The 20323-nt window shown below is 43.4% G+C and overlaps 1 protein-coding gene across 4 annotated transcripts in view; it reads left to right on the top strand.

Moving 5' to 3' along the window:
- Positions 1-226: 226 nt before the first annotated feature.
- The window catches only part of ZKSCAN7 (zinc finger with KRAB and SCAN domains 7), a 33798-nt gene continuing 13701 nt past the window's right edge, over positions 227-20323 (top strand). The window contains exons 1-6 of one of the 4 annotated variants that reach the window (XM_046644362.1): positions 227-350; positions 1889-2430; positions 6022-6187; positions 7871-7962; positions 8267-8393; positions 10289-11711. In XM_046644362.1, coding sequence (XP_046500318.1) covers positions 2008-2430; positions 6022-6187; positions 7871-7962; positions 8267-8393; positions 10289-11711 — 2231 coding nt within the window. In that variant the 5' untranslated portion in view covers positions 227-350; positions 1889-2007. Of the gene's footprint in view, positions 351-418; positions 674-696; positions 784-1888; positions 2431-6021; positions 6188-7870; positions 7963-8266; positions 8394-10288; positions 12498-20323 lie in introns of those variants that run through there. The other 3 variants (XM_046644352.1, XM_046644337.1, XM_046644345.1) reach the window with 3 other exon arrangements.

The following is a 20323-nucleotide window of genomic DNA, read 5'->3' as shown; positions in this document are numbered from 1 at the left end:
TCTGTCGCTTCCGGCTCGGCCATTGTTGTCGCTTCTGCCGGCCGCGGAGGTGTCCCGCGCCAAAGGCTCGCCGCCGCGGCGCCCCGGTGCCCCGTGGAGGCGACTAGGGGCGGGAAGGGAGGCGCTGCCGGGGCTGGGGTCGCTAGGCTGGAGCCGCAGCCGCCTGCAGCCCAGGTCGGCGACGCCAGGCGAGCCCACGCTTCGCCCCCGCGGCCGGCGGCGCGGTCCCTCTGTCGCACAGAAGCCGCGAAATGTAGAGCCGCCTCTTTGTCCCAACCCCCTGGCCAGCCGTGCCTGGCACGGAGCCGGGCACCTGCGGGTACAGCGATGAACAGGGCAGACGTAGCCAGGTGAGCGGCGCCGCAGAAGCCTGGTTTAACGCGAACTGTAGATAGATGCTGTCCCAGCCTTGCGTGCCGGCGGAGACAATGCGGAGCGTCAGAAGTGGGTCAGACAGTCTCGGAGTTTCAAACGTGACGCGTGACTTGGAGACGCCAGAATCTAGATGAGATAAGCTGCTGAGCGTTCGGAACAGAAAAGGAAGTAGTAAAATGACCAGAACTTTTCTACATGGGTGGGATCTTAGAGCCGATTATTTTTAAGTACATCTTTGTGTTTTTAAAAAAGTTGAAGCCTGGAGACAAGTAGCTTACCCAGGGTACCGAGATGCATGGTGAGTTGGCACCGTAACGTAGATGCCCCAGTTACTAGTAAGATGCTGATTTTCAAACAGTTTTACAATACATAAACTGGATAAAAGTTTTCCCCCCACTTCAGTATCAGGTAAATGAATCACATTCGTTTGTTTACCATATATGTGCTTCTGCGTGCTGTGTACACACACATATGTACAAAAATGACTGGGAACCAGGCCCTGCCCTTTGCGTCCTCTGAGAAAGTCGGGGAGACAGCCGTGTAAACCACGAACACAGTGTGACAAGTGATCTAGCAGAGGTTTGAATGAAAAAGGTACTGTGGGCTCACTGAGGCAATAACCACGCTTAAGCCTGGAGAGACCAGGAAGACTTTCTAGGGGTGGTGGGTTGAGTAGAAAAAGATCTGGCATTTTCTGACTCCATCGGGTTCCTTTCCTTGGGTGGCAGTCCAGTAGTTTGGAGGGTGTGAGTGTTGAGTTGTACATAAACTAGTTAAAATACAGTGTTATAGTGAGAGATGCAGAGAGGGAGAGTACCAGCTCTCTTCCTGCATGGGGGAATCAGGAAAGCCTTCAAGAGGAAATGGCATTTGTTCTGGGTCTTGACCGATGAGTAGTAGGAGTTTGTCCAAACTTGAAAGGAACAAAAAAATCCAAACAAGGAAAGAGTACATGTGGATTTTAGCTGTATCTCCGAAGCTTTAGTCCCAAACTTACTTTCTTGTGCATCTCTATCACAATAGAGAGGAGTGGAAGAGTTTTGAGCATGCACTTCCAACATACGTTTATATGTAAATTAAAGATATGTACTATTTTACAAACTTCAAAGCACATTATAAAACATACACTAAATAGGAGTTACAAAACAACTTAGCGTTTTCTTAGCAACCTTTGGATTGTCTTGCATATCCCACATTTGGAGATCATTGCTGTCTTTCTAGCCTGGGTACCTGGGGAGAGTGATAGGGGGTGTGGCTAGAACAGAGGCCTGAGGCCAGATTGTGAAGGGCTATGAAGGCTAGGCATAGACATTCAGGTTTTATCCTGTAGGTGATGGGAGCCACTGAAAGTTTAAGAAGGGAAGTCACTTGGAGAGATGCTTAGAGAGAGTGCCCTGGTTGTGCTCCTTTTTTCCGGAGCTTTGCTTTTTAACTCTCGAGGTGGGGGGAGTCTGTCATCAGCCTGGGGCTGAACACTCTGGAAACTTTGATTTCTCTCTTGATATTTCTGTAGGTGATACTGCCATCCTCCCACACCCCCAACTCTGAAAAAGAGTTCCTGAAATCTGAATTACAGACCATCATTTTAATTGTACAAACTGCAGCTGAAACAAGCTTCTCTTTGGGGTCACAATGGCCACCCAAGGCAGGGGAACTTTGGGCCTCATCCCCAGGAGTGCTGTTCTCCAGAAGCAGGAGGGGCGCCTGACTGTGAAGCAGGAGCCAGGAAGCCAGACCTGGAGGCAGGGCTGCAGTCTCCAAAAGAACCACCCTCCTGTCTGTGAAATTTTCCGGCTGCACTTCAGGCAGTTATGTTACCACGAGATGTCTGGGCCACAGGAGGCACTGAGCCGCCTCCGGGAGCTCTGCCGCTGGTGGCTGATGCCGGAGGTGCACACCAAGGAACAGATCCTGGAGCTGCTGGTGCTGGAGCAGTTTCTAAGCATCCTGCCAGGGGAGCTCCGGACCTGGGTGCAGCTGCATCACCCCGAAAGTGGTGAGGAGGCTGTGGCTGTGGTGGAGGATTTCCAGAGACACCTCAGTGGACCAGGAGAGGTGAGCAGTTGAGGCTAGAATGGCATCTGGAACCATTCTCTAGTGCTTGGGTTAGCCTGGGAATAGGCATTGTCCATTCCCTAGGCTGTAGGCTAGTTTGCCCTTAGGATTCTTGAGCCAGTTCCGTGGATAGAGGGGAAATAGTTTTATCCTCCAAGCCATAAACAAAAATGCAAATACCAGCCAAGCTCTCTGAATCATTTTGTGAAATACTGTCTTGTGAGCCTAGCTTCAGCCTGGAGATTTACATAGCACTCCAGGCAAGCAGAGGATCTGCACGCTGGTTAGAATGGGGGAGTGTTGGGAGGAGGGGTAGACTTTTGGGTATGCTGATAATATGGGCCTTCATTGGAGACATTCTCATTACTCACTTCCTCGGACTTCTCAGAGTCAATTCTCTTCCTGCCTTTTAGGTTCCTTGAGAGGTGACTGCTCTCATAATCATTTCTTCCCTTTCTAGCTTTCCAAACCCAACTGAAGCCTTTTTACCTCTTTAATTCTAATTTAGATTTTCCCTATTTCCTGGGGTTCTGTCAAATTTAAAGCTAAGATAATGCAAATTAGAGAAAAAAATTGGAGAATCAGCAGTGTGATAACAGTGGGAAATCTGGCGTCTAGGACCACAGGGCTGATTAGTTTGGTGACTGTGTATTAGCCAGAGAAGAAAAACCAGGAGGAAATTGTATATATTATATATTTATATTATTGCTAGAAAATGACTTAGGTGATTGTGGGAGCTGGCAAGGCAAGTCTGAAATCTGTAGGGCAGGCTGTCAGGAAGGGCAGGCTGGAACTCTCACACAGGCTGAAGCTACTGTCGTAGGCAGAGTTGCTGTTTAATGGAACTTTCAGCTGTGATTTTAAGGCCTTGCAACTGATTGAATCAGGCCTATCCAGATTATCTGGGATAATCTCCTTTGCTGAAAGTAAACTGATTATGGATTTTAATGACATCTACAAAGTACTTTCACAGCAGCACCTAAATTAGTGCTAAATTGACACATCAAAAGACCATCACACTATGGATAAGTCAGTTCTTCCTGGTGAGTTTCAAATTGCTCCCTTGTGACTGAGCAGAGTGGCTTAGGGTCCCCTCTACTTTTGCTCCTTTGTGCTTTACCAGGGAAAGCCAGTAGATGAAATTTCCCAAGTACCCAGCATATCATTTTATTCAGTGCTTTTAAAAAAATGATTACATATCTATGCCTAGGGAATCAATTCCAGTTGATTGGAGTCCTAAGGCTAGACTTTTTTCCAGGAGTACTAGCCAGTGCCCACTTGGCATCATTAAACCCATTGCCAACCATTATTTCCTTGTATAACACACCATAATAAACACACAGGAATATATCAACCAACATCAGGGTCTAGAGAGCAACTAGGCCCAAGCAGCTAAAGAAGTGTTTACAGTGCCATTTAGTGAGGAGGGTGGAAGGAGGATTTCCCGCCGCCTTTTGCTTAAGCAGAAGAGAATGCTCCCTCCATTAAAACTCAGTCTTTTATCCAGGGAGCCTCAGAAAAGGGTGACTGAGTCACAAACCCACAAGAGTGACTGATAGTTAACAGTCAGGGCAGCTGAACAGTCACAGCTCCAGCCTAGGAGTGGGGTCTTTGGACTCCATTTCTTACTCTGCCACTATTATCAGCTTAAGTTTTTTGACATGAATACATGAGAACAGGACTGTCTCTCCTAGCACAGCCTCAGAAAATGTGTTTATGGCTAAATGAATAAACAAGCTTTTACATGGCAGTTTGCCAGGAGGAGATTAAGGACTGTCAGGACAGATCGGAGTCATCCTGCTCAGCAGGAGTGAGCATGTGCATGGGTACACATTGGGGCTGGGGAGGGTTGTAGAGTAATCCCTGCTGGGCTGCAGAATTGTGCAACTTACAAAGTGTGTTCATATCCTGTATCTTATTTCAGCTCCTAGCAGGCTTACAAAATACACAATTAGTAATCATTACTTCCATTTGACAAATGATGTGAGCACAGAACGGTTAATTGAGTCATCTAAGATAACAGGGCAAGTAAGTGTTCCCTTTGTCCATGAGATTTAGCCAAAGTGGTTGTTGCCGACTACCATTAAGTGTGGGAACCAGGATTTTCCATCTCCCTAGGTTCTAAGCCACTAGCTTCTCCCTAGTGTCTTGCTGCGGAATGCCACCTTAAAATGAAAATTGAAATGGGGTTTTTATGCCTGCAAGAAAAGGAAACTTATGAGTCCTAGATAATGAACAGGAACTGTATCAGGATGTAATTATTGGTGAATTACAAAGTTGTGACATCACAGTGCAGTTAAGTTCTGTCTTCTGACAGTACCCACAGCTGCTGTATTTAAGAGCTGTAATTCCAGTGGAGTTACAAGAACCATCCAGTGGAAAGCCTGGGAACCACAGACCCAAGGGAGCCTCCTCGTTTTACCACTGCCCTGGAGAGATATACACAGACTGAACAGGGCAAATCCAGCATAGTTTATTAAAGGAGAAGTTATTTTTACCTTATGCTGTACTATGTATATGCCAGAGTAGGTGAGCTTATAAATGTGATTTATTTAGATAATGTTTTAGGTTATCTGCTCCAAGTGCTGATAAAAATAGTAACCATGAGATTGTGAGGAGCTGGTTTAATGACAACAAGCAAGGGTTAGAAATAAAACGTCTTTGCTCTGAGATATTCTCAAGTTCTCTAAAGAGTGGTGTTATATGATCTTATTTGACTTTTTAATATAAATTTTGGGGAGAGATAGTACATATTGAAAACTGAGTTGCAGGTAACCCTAAAAACTCAGAAAAATATCAAGAGGAAGTAGGTCAGCCAATATTAATTGAACACCAGCGTTGGGCGAAGCATTGTTCTAGGAGCTGGTGATCAAGGTAGAGTTCTTACTCTCAAGCTTATATTTCATTGGGGAAGAAATAGACAATAAAGGTATAAATAAGATAAAGATTAATACATGCTATCGAAAGTATAGTCAGGTAATTTGAGAGAGAGTGACTGTCCTTGCTTCATCAGTGTGCCCAGGGATGGCTTATCTGAAGAGGAGACACTTTTGCTGAGAGAAATTGGAAAAGCTCTCTTGAGGTTTGTCAGCCACTGTTCTGGGCTGTTGCTTCAGCTGTCAGCCTCCGTAGTGTTATTTGTGCACATACAGGTACACACACCCATAGTTTTTTGTTTCTTTGGTACTTCTGATTGGGTTCTTTTGTAGGCTAAGGCTCTAGGGAGTATACTGAATTGCTGTCCTGGCTCCTTTTTCTAGATGGTTCTTCATAAACCAATTTCTGTCTGAAGAACTGACACAGTGTGGAAGTGGTTATGTAATTTAGTCTTCAAGCTCCTACCAAGAGGGACAGCAGGGGAATGACAAGTAGCATTGCAAGCGGTAGATCTGCTTTGACAGTTGTTCCCCCTGTAGGCTGTACTGGTGGGTGTGGAAGGACACTCTGGCTCTTCTTTTCCCTGGCTTTCTTTCTGGGGGCTGTTTCTTAGAGGTTTTGGGTACTCTTTTGAACCCAATTGTATTTTCTTGTCTCTAGGTTTCAGCGGTTTGGGGTACTCTTTTGAACCCAATTGTATTTTCTTGTCTCTAGGTGTCAGCTCCAGAACAGGAACAGGAAATGCATTTGGAGGAAACAACAGTCCTGGGTGCAACAGAGGACTCTCCTACCTCATCCCTCAGTGAGGGTTCAGCCCCTGGAGCCCACCTGGAGCCTCCTCATGACCCAGGGGCCTGCCATCCCACCAGTGGACGCTCTGGTACTCACCTCTCCAGCTCTGGCCTCAAATCATGCCTCCCTTCTCTCTTCCAGAGTCTCCTTTCTTTCATCTCCCACCGTATTGGAGTCCTTCATTGCACTGCCCTCTCTCTTTCTTCCTTAGTGACTTTGTGTGTTTGTTTTGCTTATTCTCTAATCGTTCATCTATTTAGCAAGTTTTTGTCAAGCACATGTCATGGGAAAGGCACTGTTGAGGACCAGAGAGAGATAGTGCACTGTCACAGCTTTCAAAGAGCTTGTTATCTAGTTGGCAGAGAGTCAAACATATGTACAAGAAGAGGCAACTTGATGAGATACATATGAGTGATATCTGTTCCCAATCATTTGGCACCATCACAAATGCGCAATATGGACATTATAAAGGGTGAGCAAGATCATTGTGGGCTGGAGTAGGTAGGGGTTGCTTCATGAAGGAGGTAGCAGTGGGATTGGACAGTGAAAAATGGGGGAGAAATTTGAAGGGAGAGAAAACTGGTAGGCCCCGGGGCAGAGGATATAAGTGAAGACTCATAAGTGGGAGTTCCTCGGACCCTGTTGAGGCGTCAGGGAAGACTGTATTTGGGAGCCTGGGGTCTGTTTGTAAGGGCCTTAGGGTGGAGACCAGGAAGATTTTGGGGGACAGAGGATGATATGTGAGAAAGAGTATTTCAGGAGGATTACTCTGGCACATGCGAGCACTGTGGATTGAATGGGGAGACTGGTGGCTGGGAGCCTCAGTAGGAGGCCAGTGTGGGAGAACAGATGTGAGGCAATTATTGCCTGAGTGGGGTCAGTGGAATGGAAAGCAACAGATGTGACAGACATTGTGAAGGAAGAATCCGTGGGACAATGGGGAGGAGAGGGAATTAGAGGGTTTTGGTCAATGTCTGAAGTCATTGAAGGAACTTGAGAAGTCAGGAAGGGAAGATGGCGAGAACATACCTTTTACACACTGAATTTAAGGTGTTGTGGGATCCCAAGTGAAATGTCCAATAGGCAACTGGAAGCTTGTGATAGCAATCTAGGAGAGAACTGTGAGAACTTAAGAGCAGCGTTAAAGCAATCAGAGTTGGTGAGATCTCTGACAGAGAGAAGGGAAACTCTGAGGCCTGAGTGCCTGGAGTGTCCGCACTGAGAGGGCAGGAGAAGGAAGAGAAACCAGGGAATGAGGGGCCAGAGTGTGAAGGGGAAATCAGGCTAGGCTGGTGCTAGGGGAGCCATGAGAGAGAAAGTAGTCAGAAGTATAGCTTCTAGTTTTAGTATAAGTGCTGCCAAAGTGGGAGGAGGGGGGAGATTTGTAACTATGCATAGTGATGGACGTTAACTAGACTTTTTGTGGTGGTCATTTCACAGTATATACAAGTATCGAATCATTGTATTGTACACCTAAAACTAATATAATCTTGTATGTCAATTATACCTCAATAAAAAAAAAGGGATGGCTTCCTTCAGAGAGGTTGAAGAGAGTGAGGGCTGGGGGGCCAGTCCTCAGTATGACCTGGGTCCTTCTACCATACCCCCCAGGAAAATTCACAGCACACATAGGATAAAGCCTTTCTGGAAAGGGCATGAGACTCTGTGTGTGGAGTTGCCTGGGCTCTCTTGAGTCCACTGGGTGGGATACAGACCTTGGTGGAGCCAAGGGCAGGGCTTGTCCCACTCATAGCTTTCTTTCCTCCCTCAGCTCAACAGGCTTCCCCAGTGCCTGCCCTTCCCCAAGCAGGGAACTTAGGAGACCAAGCAGCAGCAAGTGTGCTTCAGATGGTCGGGCCCCAGGTGAGCTTAGTCCTTTCCGTCTTTCCTGAGTTCCCCAGTCTGTGGCCCCGGATAGCTAGAGCTCAGCCCCGGGCTCTGGGCCATTCTGAGATGTTCCTGTGGCTTCCCTGCCTGATTGCTTCCCCTGGAGCTGGTCCCGCCTGCTGAGTTCACAGACTCTATGTTGCCCTGCTCTTGTCCTTTTAGATGTGTCATCCCAGCCTCTGTCCCTCTGCCCCCACTTTCCCCACCAGGACCCTCACCCGGTGCTCTCAGTAGCCTTCAGGCTGGGAATATCCTGAGCAATAGAAGCTTGTCGTTCCAGGGCTCTGCAGCGTACGAGTTCCTGTGCGTGGACTATACTCAGAAGAAGCGGAGAGGTCCAGCAGTCAGTCAGAGAGCCCTGTACCGGAACGTCATGCCGGAAAATCACTGCAGCGCGGCCTCCCTGGGTAATGCTTCTGCTCCCCGGTAACTTAGAGTCTGCAGTCTTTGCATTTTCTTTGCTGTATTCTTTTTCTTTGTTAACTTTTATTGTGAAAAATGGCAAACAGACAAAGTAGAGAGAACAGTATCCTGAACCTTTCTGCACATCACCCAGCTTTAACAGTTATCAGCATTCTCTTTCTTCATTATTAATTGACCCAGGGTGGTTTTGTTAGTTTGTAGTTGTAAGGAATAGAGAGCTACTCAAGTTATTGTAATTATGAGCTGTGTTACTTACAATAAGGCTAAAGAAATGGAAACCCTGAACAAACTGACCAGCTGGCCCAGAAACAGGGCCTTGTGGGACTGAGCCTTGACCCAGGGCAGCTCAGCAGCCTCAGCAGCAACAGCTGATGACATTTAGGCTAGTGTTGCACCGGGAATGTGACTCAGCTGCTCCCTGCATATCTGTCTTCTTCTCCCACTGCTCCCCATTCTCTTCACTCTGAATCTTTTGCCCCTCACAGCTCCTTCTTAATGACATTCTCTGTTCCCTAATCCTTTCTGCTTGCTGTGGCTCCCAATGGTTTGGCTTCTCTTCATACATCATTTCAGCTTGAGCTCCTACTTGTAAAATTCCTTCATTTTTCCCTACTTCCAGTTCAGAAGTTACTTCAAGAGGGGCTCCAGGGTGGTTCAGCCATTAAATCTCATCTCTGGGCAGAACTTTGGCCCAGGCCACAGCAGAGGCTGATGACTAATCTACAGGAAAGCTACAGTTTGGTCTAGTGCTTGGCCCTGTCCAGTCACCTGTCATCCATCACGGGATGAGCTGGGTTGCTTGGCACAAAGCATGGTTGCTTCAGCTTCCCCTTCAGGAAAGACTGGAGCAGGGCAGCTTCCTGGAAGCGGCTTGTTGTCAGGGCAGTTTCTGTGATTGACAGGTCCAGGACAGTAGCCTATTCTGGCGAGGGTGGGCTTAGGAGTCAGGGACCCACACATGCACAACTTGAACGTACTAAAGTAGTAGCATGATGTTTGTAGCCCTGATTAAGATGTGATTGAAAGCAACCAACATTTTATGTTTAGCTATGACATGATTGCTCTATCTTTTCCAAGCTTTTATATTCAAAAATTCCAGAATTCAAAAGTAGATATTTAACTGTTAGTTTCCTTATGATTCCAGATTATCAAGATACTAAATTTTGATTTATGTTTGATATATATTTTGATTTATATTTCAAATTATTGATGGCTTTCTTAATTCTTGTAGGAATACTGTACTGGCTGCTATCAGTCCAGTGTCCCGGGGACTAAGGGATCCCCACTTGTAGAGCTCTGCTCTCCCTTTCAATACTTTTCCCCCGTGTTTCTTGACCCCTAGCATCTCCAAATCTTGTCACTGACCTGTCATATCAGAATCTTTCCTTTTTGTATATGTTTTCCTAATCATGTGTGCTCATGCTATTTCTCATATTTGGTTTGAGGTATTTGCCACCACGCTTTCAACATCTTTGCTGAGAATTATGGAACCATACAATGTCTTGGTTGGAAAGGACCTTAGAGTTCATCATTTTACTAAGGAGACTTAGCTTCTAAGAGACTTCTGGAAGATCACGTCATGCTTTACAGTCTGGTCTCTTGCCTTCCAATTGCCCTGCTCACTTGGATGTGTTAGTTTAACATCTGTCTGTCCTGAGAGCTCTTCCTCCAACCTCCTCCACTGACCATCTTCCTGCTTTTCATCTTTCTGTCCATGAAGAAAAATATGAGCTATTTACCATTTTCTCTCCTTTCTCAATGTGTCACCTCATTCTTTACCTGTAAATGAAGTTTTTTCAGGTACATGGAATACTGATGATTCTATTTCTTCGGTAGGACAAGAAATGAGTAAAAATTATTCTTTTCTTTCTTCTGGCAGCAGGTGAGAATAGGATGGAAAGTTCCGAGTTACCTGCAAAGCAGGAAATTTCTAAAGGTTCTGATTCATCAAATAGGATATCAGGAGGACTCTATGTGGTGGTTCCTGGAGGACCAGAAGCTGGAGATGCCTGTGAAGATGCTTTAGAGAAGCCGGAAGGGCAACCCTCAGATGAGGAAGGGAGCCAACTCCAAAGTGATTTCTTGGAAATAACACACGAGAATAAAAATAAATCTACCAAAGATGGATGTGATACATATAAGGAACTTGGGGCACATCCAAATCTGTCCTCCAGTCCTGCAGAACTTCAAGGAATTCTGAAAGGACAGAAATTCTATCGATGTGATGAATGTGGCAAAACTTTCAATCGAAGTTCACACCTCATTGGGCATCAGAGAATCCACACTGGGGAGAAACCCTATGAGTGTAACGAGTGTGGTAAGACATTCAGGCAGACCTCTCAGCTCATAGTTCATCTCAGAACCCACACAGGGGAGAAACCCTATGAGTGCAGCGTGTGTGGAAAGACCTATCGACACAGCTCCCATCTCATTCAACACCAGAGACTCCATAATGGGGAGAAACCTTATAAATGTAATGAATGTGCGAAAGCCTTCACTCAGAGTTCCCAACTCATTGACCACCAGAGAACCCATACTGGAGAGAAACCATATGAATGCAATGAGTGTGGGGAGGCCTTCATTCGGAGTAAAAGTCTTGTCCGACACCAGGTACTTCACACTGGTGAGAAACCCTACAAGTGTAATGAGTGTGGGAAAGCTTTCTGTTCTAATAGAAATCTCATTGACCATCAGAGAATCCACAGTGGGGAGAAACCTTATGAGTGTAATCAATGTGGCAAGGCCTTCAGTCGGAGTAAGTGTCTTATTCGACATCAGAGCCTCCACACTGGGGAAAAACCATACAAATGTAGTGACTGTGGGAAAGCTTTCAATCAAAACTCTCAACTTGTTGACCATGAGCGAATTCATACTGGAGAAAAACCTTTTGAATGTAATGAGTGTGGTAAAGCATTCAGTCTGAGTAAGTGTCTTATTCGACATCAGAGACTTCACACAGGTGAAAAGCCCTATAAATGCAATGAATGTGGAAAATCCTTCAATCAAAACTCACACCTCATTATACACCAGAGAATTCACACTGGTGAGAAACCTTATGAATGTACTGAGTGTGGGAAGGTCTTCAGTTATAGCTCTAGCCTTATGGTACATCAGAGAACCCATACTGGGGAGAAACCATATAAATGCAGTGATTGTGGGAAAGCCTTTAGTGACAGCTCGCAACTCATTGTGCACCAGAGAGTTCACACTGGAGAGAAACCCTATGAATGTATTGAGTGTGGGAAAGCCTTCAGTCAGCGTTCCACTTTCAATCACCACCAGCGAACTCACACTGGAGAGAAGCACTCAGGTGGGGCTCGGTCAGTTTCTTAAGGCATAAATCTCCAAGACAGCAAGGAACTTTGAGTTAAGCTTTCTTTATAAGAAGGCTGCTCACCCTGGTGTCCTCTTGGAACCACTAATTGAAGTGGGCATTTCCCAAATGCGTTCTGCTGGGTCGTAAAGGTAGGAGAGTGGCAGTAACAGTGCACTCCTTCCTCAGTAATGGGGAAGTGAGGACTACACATTTCATGTACTTGTAGGTTTCCTTCTTTCTTTTTTTTAACTGTTTAAAAATCTATTTCATGTCTTAGTTATACATCACATAATCAGACTGTGTGCTTCTCAAGAACAGAGATTGTATCTTACTTTTCCTGTTTCAGGTAATCCATTTTACCATTTACATCAAGCCATTCTCCAAGACTGTTATTAATTCTTTCCTTTCTGTTAGCTGTTCCCCTCCTTATCTACTTTTGAAACCTCTCTAATCTAGACCCTCATCACTTGTGTTCCTACCTAAAAACCTTTTCTTCTTCACATTTGCTAATCTGTGTCCCTCAGAACCTTTGAGATCCAGTTCATCTCTCAAAGACTTTCTTCTTCAAATGCTTCTTCATTCCTTTTAAACTGCTATTTCTTTGACCTCAGTGCTTCAAATTAGGTGGTGCTACAATGTGCAATTGTTGTTAAATTGCCTTGCAAGTTATTCTCAACTTAATGCATATGTGTATATGTTCATACCAACTTACTTAGGCTCTTTGATGTTGAATATGGTGTCTGTTTCTTTTGGCATATAGATAATTTTTGTATACTAGTTGTTTAATAAATAATTTTTAAAAACTCAGCTCTCCAACTGAACCATTCTTAAATTGGGCAAGATCTCCCCCCCACCCCCCCACTAAACTAGAAGCTTCTAAAGGTGGAAGTGGCATCTCATCATAGGATATCAGATATAAAGACCTCATTGGTATCTTCTACATGTACTCTTGGAAGTCTCACTACTGTTACTTCATTGTTGGTTTCTGATAAATATTCTATTGTGTTTAGGAAGTTTCCTTCTATAGTTATTTTTAGAAGACAACATAGTATAGTAGTTAAGAGCACAATTTTGTGCCTAGCACTCTAGGTTCAGATCCTCACTCCACCACTTTCTTAGGTGTATGATCTTGGGCAAGTCACTTAGCTTCCTTGTGTCTCAGTTCTTCCATCTATAAAATGGAGCTACCTCATAGGGCTGTGTGGATAAAATTGGTTAATTGTAAGGTACTTAAAACAGTGCTTGGCACATAGTACACATTATAGCAATTATTATACTTCAAGTTTTTTAAGGATGGTTGCTAAGTTCTGTCAACTTTAAAAAAAAAATTGGTGTAATGTTATGGGTCATATCCTTTATTCTTTTTGTAATTCTTTGTGTGTGTATTTCTTTTTGTTTTTGTGAGTTTTTTGCTGAAGAAGATTAGCCCTGAGTTAACATCTGTGCCGGTCTTCCTCCACTTTACATATGGGTCACTGCCACAGTATGGCCAACAAGTGGTGTAGATCTGTGCCTGGGAACCAAACCCGGGCTGCCAAAGTGGAGCACACTGAACTTAACCACTAGGCCACAGGGCCAGCCCCTGTAATTCATTTTTTTGACAAATTTCCAAATAATTGAAATTTCCTTGCACTCCTGGAATAAAATCCATTTGTAGTGATTCTTTTTTTTTAAGTACAAAACTAGATTTAACTTACTAAATTTTTGCTGGCTTTGCAAAATGTATTCAGAAAGTTTATTTTTCTTTTATTACTTTGGAAGAGTTTGCATAATGTGGGAATCATTGTTTGAAGGCTAAAAATAACAACCTGATCCATTTTGGGGGAGGAGGGACTTGGGAGGGACAAATCTTTAGCCACATTTTGATTTCTTCACTGGTCGTGGCCTTAGGTTTTTACCGTAGTGTGAATTGTGGTAATATGTAGCTGAAAATCATCATTTTTACTGGATTGTCAAACAGTGGCATAAATTTGAACCTAGTATTCTATAAAATGCTTTTACTCTCTTCTGTATATGTAGTTAGAGCTCCATTTTCATACATAATGTTTTACATTTTGTTTTCCTTTCATTTTTTCTGTCATGGTTGCTAAGTTTAATTTATTTTGTTTCTCTTTGGAAGTCCACTTTTTCTTGAATATATATATTTTCATATATCCTTTTACTACCTGAAGTTGCAGAGGCTTTTCATTGGCCCCTCATTCGTCAATGATGAGGGCTTTCCAGTCCTGATATTTGCCCCAAAATAGGGAAAGTGGATTTCTCCTGAATCCTTCTGTAGTGCATTTGGGTGCTGTTAAAATTGTCTATTTAGATGTCATGCTAGGTTAGTTGTAAAGTTAATTACTAATAGGCACTTCAGCAGAAATGAAGGAAAGGAGCCACTCAACATGTTTCTGATCTGGTTGAAAACCTTCTACCCAGAGCCTACTTTTTGTATCTAGCTTTCCTTTTGGCTCAGTCTTCATATTATGGATCCAGTGGAGCCTCCTTCCATGTTTTCTATCTATTGCAAATAGCTCAGTTATAAAAGAACTGAATGTGGAAAAACCTTCAGTCACAACTCAGACTTTATTTTACCTCAGTGGCTCCAAATTAGGAAAAGAACCTGTTCTTAAGATAAGTGTGAGACAACATTCAGTTGTAGAAAACATCACCAGAGACTATGCTTACAAGAAAACCCACTCATTTGTGTGTGGGAAAGCCTTAGTTATAGTTTATTTCTTGGTTGACATCAGAAAACCTACATGGGTTACAATCTGTTTTGATTTTTAGAGAGCAAGAAATCACTAATCCAGAGCTTCTATTATTTTGCACACATTTCTGAAACCTGAAATAAGTGTGGAAAAGCTTTCAGTTATAGCACATAGCTTCTGCTCCATCTGTGAATCCACAGTGTAGGAGTGTGTCAGTAAACAGTGTGACAGAACTCCCAATTTATTTTTAAAAATTGTACAGAATTTATACCCAGGAAATGGTTCAGCTGGTCAAAAATGATGGTAAAGGTGCTAAGAGCTGGACTCTTACCTTCCTACCTCTTATACACACAAAGAAAATATCCCACAGCTGTAGTCTGCATCTCCAGTGCAGTCATTCAGCTTTTAAGTCCAGTAGGAAAAGTCCAGAGATTTGGGGAGCTGACAAGTTATTGAGTACTGTTACATGGCGGGGGACATTTCTGTCAAGGCATTTGCCTCTTGGAGTGCTACAAAAGATATATTCATGAAAACCTCTAGGTGTTAGGGACAAATTGTGAATAACCACAGGCTGGCATTTGCTCTATAGGAAATTAAAACAAATTCTCTATCCCTAACATTAAGACGTGTTCTAGCCTGATGGGGCCTTGTAGAAGTCCTTGCCCTAGCTGGATAAAGGGAAGGTGTTATGAGGTCAGCTGGCTCCAAGTATCTAATGGTGCAAGTATTTGATCCAGGATAGGACGTTGTAGATTTATTCCTCACTGAACCACAACAGCCTTCCCACTAATATCTGCACAGGGCCAAGGGCCTTGTACTTTACCCAGATGGATGCCAAGTAGGATGAATGCAGATTCCCTTTTAAGGCATGTGAATGCTTTACATGAAGACACAGTAGGAGAGAAATGTATGATGTCCCAGCACCTTTTCTGACCTGTGGGTATTCCTCAAGTGAAGCTTGGGTAGGAATTACCAGCTAACTGAAAACGAAATGTTTTTCCAACTTAGGTGGCCCAGTCCATAGACTTAAAAGTTTCTAGGAATGAATGTACAGGTGGCATTTTATGATGATATCTAACAGGTTTCTACCCCAAGCCTCAGTTGCATTATCTTGCATATGGATGATACATTTATAAGATATTCAGTTTCCCAACTTGATGTCAAATGGATTGTGGATGGAGATGCACAGGGCCAATAGCTACCCAAGATTTGGTACAATGAGACCATTGGACAGAGTAATCATAGGACAATGTATGTTCCTGAATAACATTCAGGAAATGAATAAGACTGAAAAAGGAGTGGCAACCACAGCTGCATGTTCAGGACGGTGGGGTGCATATGTACATGCCCAGCCATCAGATTGTATATGTTAATTATATACTTTGATTCCCATTTGGGTAAGATTGAAAAATGCTATATTCCCTCACTGAGACTGTGTTGCTCCCCGGTGGAGGGGGGCCAGAACAATTGAAATTATACCATACCTGTAGCAACCCTGGTAAGTCATAGATCATGTCCTGATTTTAGCAAGAGGCCGCTGGTGAAACCTCTCTAGTCAGTATTCAGGCTGCTTTGGCAATGAGCAAAAACTGATGGCACTCAAGCTCTCACTGGGGAGCCACACCGCTGGTGCCCCAAGGATTTGAGATGTGTGCAGCCTATTAGAGGGGCCATTTATGGAGAAGGTGGTCATGGCAGCTACTACACTGCTAAACGTAAATCCACTGACAACTGTATTCTCCAGTCTAAGCCGTGCATTTACTATGGCTGTCCACTGTCAACATCTGTCCTAGTGAGGAGCACTGGAACAATGAGATAGTTGTAGTTATTCTTTAGAAGACTTTCAAAAGAGAACCATTTGAAGAACTCTAGACAGTTCACCTCTTCTCGGGGGTTCCCTGAGGTTTCCGTTGTGAGTGGATGTGTGGGATACTTGAACTGTAGGATCAGGAACAGCTGGGCAATTCCCAACAATCTGCAAGGACAAGAGAAGTTGCATATCTGGTCTGGGGCCTCTGATTTGTCCAGAGAAATATGCTAGAGTAAGAGTTATGAATAGCTTGTATTGGGACAGAGGTCAAGGTGTGCTCCACCTGCCCTCCCCCAAACATGAAGCTATAATGTCCTGGCCTGTAATTGATGCCAAGGGCAAAGTCATCCCCTGACACGCCACCTGCTCTGCATCTCCAGGTTCAGGAACACCGTTTTTCCTCTATGTGGGGGCTTCATGAGTTGGTCACTAGCAGACATGTTGCTCCTTAAGGAAGTCAGATGTGTTAGTCTGCTAGGGCTGCCATAACAAAGTGCCACAGACTAGATGGCTTAAACAACAGAAACTTATTTTCTCACAGTTCTGGAGCTAAAAGTTCAAGATTAAGGTATGAGCAGGGTTAAGTTCTTCTCCAGCCTCTCTTCTCAGCTTGTAAATGGGCATCTTCTCCTTCTATCTTCACATAGTTTTTCCTCTGTGTTAGTGTGTGCCCTAATTTCCTCCTCTTATAAAGACACCAGTCTCTGATAGTTTAGGACTTCGGATTTGGGGTGCTCCCCAGGAGCTAGGCATGGCTGCCCTTCCCCCAGCAAGCCACCCAGGTCGTCTTCAGTACAAATTGTTTCCCCTCCACCCCACCCTGCTTCCAGCCCCCTTCTTTTCTGCCTCAAAAACTACTTTTTCTCGTCCACTCTCACCTTTGGACCCCTGGACTCAAAGCATAGGTGTGTCTTTCTCCTCGCAGATCTTTGGCACCATTCCTGGGTCTGGAAAAGAAACCGAAAAAGCCCAGGGCAGAGGTTTACATAACCCAATGCGGGGGCTTGACTGGGTGGCCCCTGGGCTCATTTTCAAGTGGGCTGGACCAGAGTTTACAGGGGTGATTGACACCTGCCGCGTCCCCAACCCTGGCGTGAAGGAAATAAAAGTTGCTCATTGTTATAAAAGCAGAAAAATAAGTAAATAAAGTAAAAATAAAGACACCAATCTTGTTGGATTGGGACCCACCCTAATGACCTCATTTAAACTATTACCCCCTTAAAGGCTTTATCTCTAAAGACAGCCACATTGTGAGGTCCTGGTGTTTAGACTTCAACATATGAATTTTCAGGGGACACAATTTAGCCCGTAATAACAGACTTTTTAAAAAATATATCAATTTAACTCAAGGGCAAGTCTGGACTGACCTGCCAATGTGGGAAGTTGGCCTTATTCTTAGGTGAACACATTTTCCCCTAGGGAGAACACAGTGGCCACTGCCTCCTCGGTTCTGTTCCGAATGGCTTCTCAATCTGTATTTTATTCCCAGTTGAAACTTAGACTTTTTAGCACTGTGGCAGGCACATACATGGTTCTCTGGTGTGAGTTCCTCAATTTTTGTCGTTTTTAACACTTTTATTGAAATATAATTCAAATACCATACAATTCATCCATATAAAATGTATAGTCAGTGGTTTCGGTATAGTCACATATATGTGCAACCATCACCACAGTCAATTTTAGAACATTTTCATCACATCAAAAAGAGATTCCCAACCCTTTAACTATCCCTAATTTTGTTTTGTTCTTACTTTGTATTATGGAGAATTTTTCATATACACACAAAATACAAAAAAAAAAAAATTAAGGGTTGCATGTAATGTAATTAGGTTCTAACACCACCTGTGAAGCAAAGATTTAACTTGAATCTAATCAAGCCTCTATTCCTACCTTCCAATTTACAGGAAATATAGGGGGATACGATGAGGAAACAATGAGACATATTCACTGATTTGTGATTTATACAGTATGAGACATTGTATAGGACAATTGGCCTAGACTCCTCAAAAAGTCAGTGGGATGAAAAAAGTTGCTGAACTGTTCTAGATTAAAAGAGACTCTTCAGAGATGCAACAACCAAATGCAGTGAGGGAATATGGAATGGATATAATATTTAATAGTAGGTCCATCTGATGATAATATACGATTATTATTATTTTTTTAAATGAATCAAGCTGTCCGCTTTATTTTTTCCTTCTTCTCTCCAAAGCCCCCCCCAGTACATAGTTGTATATTCTAGTTGTAGGTCTTTCTGGCTCTGCTATGTGGGACGCTGCCTCAGCATGGCTTGATGAGCAGTGCTAGGTCCGTGCCCAGGATCCAAACCAGTAAAACCCCAGGCTGCCGAAGCAGAGTGCGCAAACCCAACCACTTGGCCACAGGGTCAGCCCCTAGGATTATTTTGAAATTTCGTAAGTGGAACAGTTGTATTTTGGTTATGTAGAAGAATGTCCTTATTCTCAGGAGATGCATGCTGCAATGTTTAGGGTTGAAGAGTATTTTCAAATGTCTCAACAATAACAACAAACGAAATGTGTGTGTGTGTGAGGAAAGTAAAAGCTAATGTGGCAAAATGTTAACAATTGTTGACTCTAGCTAGACAGTATATGTGTGTTCGAAAGTTTCCAAATAAAGTTTGAAAAAGGTAAAAGGGGATTATGGATGTCTCATTATAACTCAACACCCTTTGGAAGAAATGCAGTCTGTAGTTTGAGGCAGTGTGGCAGTAGATAAAGGAACGTAGGATCTGTAGCCAGAAGACGCAGTCCAAATCTCAGATTGTTCACTACTAGCTGTGCCACCATAAGCAAATCATTTCACATATCCAGGTTTTAGTTTCCTTATCTAGAAAATAAGGCTAATATTATGTCACAAAATTACTCTGAGGCTTAAATTAGTTAATGCTCATGAAAACCCTTTATAACTTGTAAAGCAATATATATTGCAGTAATAAGTCCCATTCACTTTTGTACTTTTGATGTATCTTTTGATCCTTTCTTATAGCCTGAGAGACATAGCCTTAAATAGATTTTGAGTTCCTAAAGGGAAGCGTTGTGTTACCACCTTTTTGACCAATAAGCTAAGACCTAACTAACCAGATAGTGATTTCATTTACCTAATATGAGTTAGAATTTCTTTGGCTGGCAGATGTTGTGATAAAGATTAAAATTGCTGAATATCTAGGCAACTATGAACCCCCAGCATACCCTTATTCTGAACAGTGACATCATTCTGGACTGAATGAGTAGATTTTTGTTGGAAAAAAATATGCCTGTGGATAAAAGCAATGAGTTGGATGGGGGGCCTGAAATTATATTTTTAGCATGTGTCCAAGTTATGCTCTCTAAAATTTGAGAACTGGGGCTAGAATATTAATGAGTTATCATTACCTCCTGGGACCAGATATGGAGTTAGAAGTTTGAATCAGAATTAATGACCTCTCCCCAAAATAAAAGAATAGGTAAAGGGCTGGCCCAGTGACTCAGCAGTTAAGTTTGCACGTGCACTTTGGCAGCCTGGGGTTCACTGGTTTGGATCCCCGGTGCGGACACGGCACCGCTTGGCAGGCCATGCTGTGGCAGGCGTCCCACATATAAAGTAGAGGAAGATGGGCACAGATGTTAGCTCAGGGCCAGTCTTCCTCAGCAAAAAGAGGTAGATTGGCAGCAGTTGTTGGCTCAGGGCTAATCTTCCTCCAAAAAAAAAAAAAGGGTGAAAAGCAAGACCAAGTTGATTATAACTGTCCTAATGAATGTGAATATTATTCTTGTTTCCCGCTGTAGAGGCAATACTGTTGTGCTCCTGAATTCTACTTCCACCATCAGCTAGGAGTGTGAACTTGTGTAGGTCTTATTTCTCTGAATCTGTTTTTCAGTCACCTCTAGAAAATGTGCTAGAGTTGTTGTGCCACCTACATGAGCTGATGGATAAGAAAGCTCCTGGTTTACTTTAAGTATTCAATACATATTTTTTTTGATTGATGAGCTTCAAAGCTTAATCTTCAGGCAACTTGTTTATCTACAGTAATTCTCTAGATTATCCCATCCTGCCCTATACAGTGACACCTCCTAAATTTACATCTCAATCTAGATTATC

The sequence above is a fragment of the Equus quagga genome, chromosome 1 (assembly GCF_021613505.1).
Source record: "Equus quagga isolate Etosha38 chromosome 1, UCLA_HA_Equagga_1.0, whole genome shotgun sequence".
Lineage (NCBI taxonomy): Eukaryota > Metazoa > Chordata > Mammalia > Perissodactyla > Equidae > Equus > Equus quagga.
This window is presented reverse-complemented; position numbering and strand designations above follow the sequence as displayed.